The following is a 6405-nucleotide window of genomic DNA, read 5'->3' as shown; positions in this document are numbered from 1 at the left end:
TAGAAGTGTCAATTACATTAATTTCTTTATATTTTGTATTTTTTATCATTGAATTAAAATTATAATTTATTTTATAAAATCCAAGTCTTTATTATTTATTAAAAAACTTACAAGTAAACCTATATTACTATTAAATATCAATATTATTTAATTTCAATAAAGAGTAAATTGTTAGTTTTTATAAAATTTAGGACTCAATAATAATTTATCCGCATTTGCCCCTCGCTTCCCCGATCAAAAGCCACTATCATTCCACAGTTTGTAGTTTATACTCACTCTTCCTAATGGCACGATTTCTCTCCCGGGCCCTACTCCGCCACTGCAACCTTTCCTCTACTCTTCCGATCAAATACCCACCGCTCGTCCCTCTCTCCTTCTACCATCGACACCGCTCCTCCAAGCCCCAACTTACTGAACTCGACCTAGCTTCGTTATCATCATCGAAAGGATCCTCCTCCTCCTCTAACTCCGCTTCCTCGTCATCATCGGACGGTGGTGATGACGATGACGAGGAGATGTTGATGATGCAAAAACTGGAGGACATGATCCACCAAGTGATGCTGAAGAAATCTACTCCCGATTGGCTACCATTCCTTCCCGGCTCTTCATTCTGGGTCGCACCAAAAAACCGACCGTTGAGGTTAGGTGAATTGGTTGTAAAATTGTTTGATCAGCTCAACCATGAAGAGTCTCTCTCTCTCACTACTTCTCGCGGCTGGCCCTGCTCTGCCTTTTTAATTCCTGGTACCACAATTGGCGCTTATTTTTAACTTTTTCTGAATATCTGCTCGTGTGCTTGTGTTGGTTGTTTTCTAGTAAAACCATTGCCTATGCAATTTTAAAACTTGATTGTACGTGATTGTTACCTTTAGAGAGATACGTATAGAAGGCTGGTGATGAGAATTAGAGCCACAGGAAAAAAAAAAAGAAATGGAGCAAAAGATGTGAGAACCTTCAAACTTAAGAGGCCGAAATAAAATTGTATGTGGATATGAAAAAAAAAAAAAATCTCTGCTGTAATTTCTTTGAAATAGGTGGATATGAAGCAAATAAAAGCAGCACAGGATAGCAACTGAGCTTTTTAATCTTCATTTATCTGAAGGACATATGACTGTTGCTACTTGAATCTAAGGCCCTGATCTGCTGATTTAGATGAATGTCTAAAGGAAATCTTTTTAGAATCTATATACAGTCACGATTACATTTTCTTTTCGTGGATAATAAGTATAGTAGATGTTTGCTCCCTGGAGTTTTTGTTACATGGCATGCTTTTCTATTCATATGTTGTGGGTTATACTGTCAAAGCGCTCTTTTCCATCACTGACAACCTAAGGGCCTAACTTAATTGTTTGGCTGTAAGAAGCATATCCGTGAGAATTACAATTTGTCCGTACATATTCTGATAAACTCTTTTGTGGGTGTTTATATGTTGGTAGATGTGATAAGGTTCAGTAGGAGAGTGTCCCATCGCAACCACATTTCTGTAGCCTTGCCCATAAATTGATTTGCTGTTAGATGGTCTTTCTTGAAACTCATCAATAATGGAACTAAGTATTTGCAGTAGTTGCCAGTATTAAGTTATCTAATCAGTTACACATCAACATTATGTTTCAATCATAGGGCTAGTTATGAAAAACTTCTTCAATAAAATGGATGAGTTATCTGCAGAAATGGTGCTAGATTATGGGACTAGTGTATGCAGATGATGAATTTGCAGTGCATGGTCTCTGAAATGGGAATCAAGTTTTTACGATATAGACCATATATTTGCAAACATGGAACAAATAGGTGATAATCATTTAATGATTTATTCAGTTTTTTGTTTTCTGCAAAGGCAATATTATCATGGCGAGATAGGCGATACTAAGGTAATAGGGTCCCCTATCGCCTTAGGTGAGAGGTGAGACAACGCCTTTTTGAAGTGAGGCGCTATACTTATATAGGTACAAATATATATATATATATATATATATTGAATCCCACAACCGTTGTGGAAAGGCGTAATGTGCCCCTTATATGGGCAGGCAATCCTCCCCCTTGATCTAGCTTGCTTTTGGGGTGAGTTAGACCTGACCCAAATTTAACATGGTGTCAGAGCCTCTCCATCCGATGTTGGGCGCTCCATAAATGTGCCACGCACCAGTAAAAATTTTGGGCATGAGGGGGTGTGTTGAATCCCACATCGGTTGTGGAAAGGGGTAATGTGCCCCTTATATGGGCCATAGGCAATCCTCCCCTTGAGCTAGCTTTTGGGGTGAGTTAGGCCTGGCTCAAATTTAACAATATATATATATATACTGTATTAATTCTTTCTTAATTAGTTAACATAATTATAAGGATATATACCTATTTAGTACTTATAGGGCATTTCATAAGTCGGTTTGGTTGAAATTTATATCCAAACTGACTCAATTCATTAATAGATTAAATTTAGGAATTTTATTATGTGAACCGACCCAATCTGACAATGAATATTTGATGGATTGGGTCAGTTGTTTGAATCTTATTCACAAAGTGAATGCCGCTATTCTGGGTATCAACTTCATGTTATATTCTTTAGGGAATTTAAATATTATTATACTTAAATATATTAAACAAAGATTCAAATTTTAACTTACCACATATTCTCATATTTAAATATATAAAATATGATAATTAAATTTTAAGATAATGAAAAGAATAGAATATTTAAATATTACATTGCCTTAAATAGCCTTCTCTTGCCCAAATAACAAAGGCAACAAAGTCCTTAAAAAAAAAGGCAACAAAACTACCAATTTTATAAACTCAATATTTATAAATTCTGTAGATTGCTACTATCTGACTATTGTTGAGATAACTTTGAGAACTCTAAAAAAAAAGCAAAATATATATTAGATAAGTGTAAATGTAATACTTAAAAACAAACCAGCATTTTAATTACTATTACTAAAAAAAAAGGAATATTGGCATGAAAAAGCCAAACTTTTGTGAGTTTTGGTGATTTAATATAAATATTTAATTCTTGGTACCATAGGCCAAATTATCAAATATTTTGGCGATTTTATCCAAATTTAAAATCAAAATTAGGAAAAATGTGCTCCATGTTGTAGATAGTGTAGGTTAGTTCCCACTTTTCCTCAAGTGGTAGGAGGGTGATCCTCCATGTTGTTTAATGATTTCCTGTTTTTAGGAGATGGTTATGTCTCCCTCTTGTATTTAAGTGCAACAATTCAATAAAAGAAATATGAGAAAAATTGCCAAAATCTTTTAGTGCTTCAACTCAAGAAATTTTTAGGTTCTCTCTAAGGAGCCTGTTCCACACTGGATCCATTTCTAAGGACTCTAAGACCTCTTGCGTAACAAAATTTACGTACTAATTAATATAGTGACGTTGTTGGAAAGAGTGCTGACTAACACTCCCTAAATCCCACATAAAAAATTTATTGAAGTAAAATATAACTTCTCTATAAAAGCACATCTTTTTTGAGTTTTGTTATGATTTTATCAAGCTTGAATTTGAGTTGTTTTTATTTTAATTGAGCTTGAACTCGAGGTTTTAAACGAGCTAAGCTCAATTTGGCTCGTTAAGGTGATAAATGAGCTCTTTACGAATCGAGCTCGAGTTTAATAATTTTTTCATGAGTCGAGCTCTAACTTCAGCTCATTTGTTTTTTGCTAATTGAGCTTGAGCTTTCTGAAGCTCCGCTCGGCTTGGTTCGATTGTACCCCTATGATTAAGGGAGTTTTATGTCAAATTGGCATATCCTTGATTGGTCATTCTATTCTGTGTGCATCCTTGCGGATGTCCATGCACAATACACGTGCCTGCATGTGTACACATATGCATGTGTAAGGAGATTATTTTATTTAGTGAAGGTCAATTTGGATGCCTTTTACATATTTTCTTGACTGCAGATAGTGAATCTGGAAAGGCTTTGGAATTTAAGGTGGGGGAGATGGAGGTGAAGGTGGAAATAGAAGAGCAGGTCAATGGGGAAGAGAAAGTGCAGTGTGTGGAAGATTCAGATTCAAACGACCAGAAAGGATGAGATTCATTTTTCATGACAGAACTGGTTTCTCTGGTTAGTAATTCAGTAGCCTTGGCACCGCTAACTCTAGTTTGCACATTTGTGTCCTTGACTGAAAATAATGTTAGGTTTAGGTGTGGTGTTCAATTTATTTTTCCCTTTATAATGCTGATTCTAGGTGTTGGCATGGGTATTTTATTTCAGCAAAAAGTCCAAAATAAGCTCAAAAACTTGTCATAACAGTTCAAATAAGTCCTGTTTGACCTTTAAGACCAAGCCAGTCATGATGACTTAATAAAATATATATTTTTTTATCATGAAATATTATCTTTTATAATTTTAAAAATAATTTACTGTTTTTAATTAAAATAAAAATTAAATAAATCAAGAATAAAAAATGTAAATAAACAATAAAATATGTGATTGAGTGAGGACTTAAATGCAAAATTTATACTTTTATCTGACCCCCCAAAAAAGGGACTTATTTTGAACTTTAATGAGAAGTTGAGGGGCTATTTGGACTTTTTGGATTATGAATATGATGACACTTAGCTACTCAATGTTCCATTTAGTTTGAACAGTTTGATTAGCATTCACAACTGGCACTATATGACATGATTGTATATTAAAGTTGAAGCATGATTAGTCTAAAGCAGAAAGGACTTTACAAAATCTGCTAAATTTGCTTACAAACAAAATGCATGTGACAGGCCATTGAATAAGATCAGATGTTCTAGAGATGCTGTTCTGATCTCTAGGTTTGCTTTTATGGGATTTGCCGCGGGGGGAGGAGTGGGGGTTCCCTTCTTTTAACAGTGTTTCCTAATAGGGATTTGCAGGGGGGCAAGTTCAAATGTTGAGAGAAGAAAAAAAAGTGCAGATGACAGGTCAGTGAATAAGATCAGATGTGCAACAGATGCAGTTCTGGAAGAGAAATTATCTAGGTTTGCTTTTGTGGTTGTCATCTCTCACTGCTAAAGTAAATGCAGTTACAATCCTTTAACAGTTTTAGTGTAGTTTACATAGTGTATATCTATAGAACACACGTGTCTTGACTTATGAATCTGCAACTTAATTTATGAATTTAGATTCCATAGATGTGTTTGTTTATGTGCTAGCTGTTTGATAAGCATGGTGTCCTAGTCTCATGGCTGCTCGAAGGATGAAGGGAGGTACTCAGATAACCTATGGGTTGAGGTTTTTGAATAGGAAAAAGAAATCTAAATGAAACCCCTTAATTTTAGTTAAACTTTAAAATTGTTTAAAAAACATTAAAATTAAGAAAACCAAACTAAAGGTGTAAGTTAGAGATATGAAAATGCATTGCGTTCCTTATACTCCACAGAATCATTAAAAACAAGCAAAAATGGGGGATTTTTATCTAAAAGGGGACTAAAAAGAAATATTGTCTAGGAGGGTCGGGATAGAATGTTTTTCTCCCAAAAGGGGTGAGTTTTGCCAGTTGGTAGAATTTACATATCTGCCGCAGGTATAACCAGCGGGACAGCCTACCGCGGGTTTATATCTGCGGCAGGCTTTTATATCTGCGCCAGCCTCGTATGCCTTCCAGCAGCAAGGCATATAATTGCTTTTTTTTTTTTAATTATTATTATTATTATAATATAATATGATAATATATTTTTATTATATTATATTATATTAATTTGATAATATTATTTATAACATAATTTTATATAATAATAAATATTTTTAATTGTTTTTCATAACATATTTTACTATGAAAATATATTTTATTGTTTTTTTCATATTTGTTTCGTAGCATTGAATTATATAGTAGAAGTGACATGTTTACCTCATAAACAGTTGTCATATTTTTTGACACCGTGTTATATATCTAGTTATTAGATAAAATTGAAGGGGTATTGTATATTAATAAGCTTAAATGTTTATACTTAGTTTTTGTAATTTTTAATTATAATATTATTCAGTTATTGTAATTTTAAATATATATTATTTAATTCTTGTAATTTTAAATAATACTATTTAGTTATTATTTAATTTAGTCTACAATTTTAAAATATTTTTTTATTATAAAATGAAGAATTTTAGGGAAAATTTTGAGTATTCTTGTATTTCACTCGTAATCTTTACAATTGGTCTACATGACTATTTATACACAGAGAATCATATGTAAACAGGAAGCAAATAATCAAATAATAATTACAGAGATAATTAAGGATCCTAATCAGATCAAATCAAATCTTTAGAATAAGCTAGGATTAGTAAATAAGTCAACACTCCCCCTCAAGTTGGTGCAAAGATGTCACACATGCCCAACTTGCAAATCAAATTATGGTAGATCTTGTTGTTAAGTCTTTTAGTAAACACATCCGCAAGTTGCCCCGTAGAAGTCACATGAACTAGGCTCAAGATA

General features: G+C 33.4%; 1 protein-coding gene across 3 annotated transcripts; it reads left to right on the top strand.

Annotated features, from left to right (window-relative positions):
• Positions 1-244: 244 nt before the first annotated feature.
• LOC110630684 lies at positions 245-5106 on the top strand. Of its 3 annotated transcripts, none has more exons than XM_021778224.2 (3): positions 245-744; positions 3898-4064; positions 4850-5106. In XM_021778224.2, exons 1-2 carry the CDS (start codon positions 285-287, stop codon positions 4029-4031), a joined length of 594 nt encoding a protein of 197 aa, XP_021633916.1. In that variant the 5' UTR covers positions 245-284; the 3' UTR covers positions 4032-4064; positions 4850-5106. The 3 variants fall into 3 exon arrangements, with proteins under 3 accessions (XP_021633916.1, XP_021633914.1, XP_021633917.1); XM_021778222.2 differs by having other exon boundaries at positions 4840-5106; XM_021778225.2 differs by having other exon boundaries at positions 4721-4872.
• Positions 5107-6405: the final 1299 nt, after the last annotated feature.

The sequence above is a fragment of the Manihot esculenta genome, chromosome 14, assembly GCF_001659605.2.
Source record: "Manihot esculenta cultivar AM560-2 chromosome 14, M.esculenta_v8, whole genome shotgun sequence".
Classification (NCBI taxonomy): domain Eukaryota; kingdom Viridiplantae; phylum Streptophyta; class Magnoliopsida; order Malpighiales; family Euphorbiaceae; genus Manihot; species Manihot esculenta.
Note: the sequence above shows the minus strand (reverse complement) of the source record. Positions and strands in the feature narration are given on the sequence as shown.

What these genes read in the sequence shown, in the direction of transcription:
- LOC110630684 (XM_021778224.2), top strand. Translation starts at nt 285, where the DNA reads ATGGCACGATTTCTCTCCCGGGCCCTACTCCGCCACTGCAACCTTTCC. An exon ending in CTCTGCCTTTTTAATTCCTG is followed by an intron (nt 745 to 3,897) that starts GTACCACAATTG and finishes TCTTGACTGCAG; the next exon opens with ATAGTGAATCTGGAAAGGCT.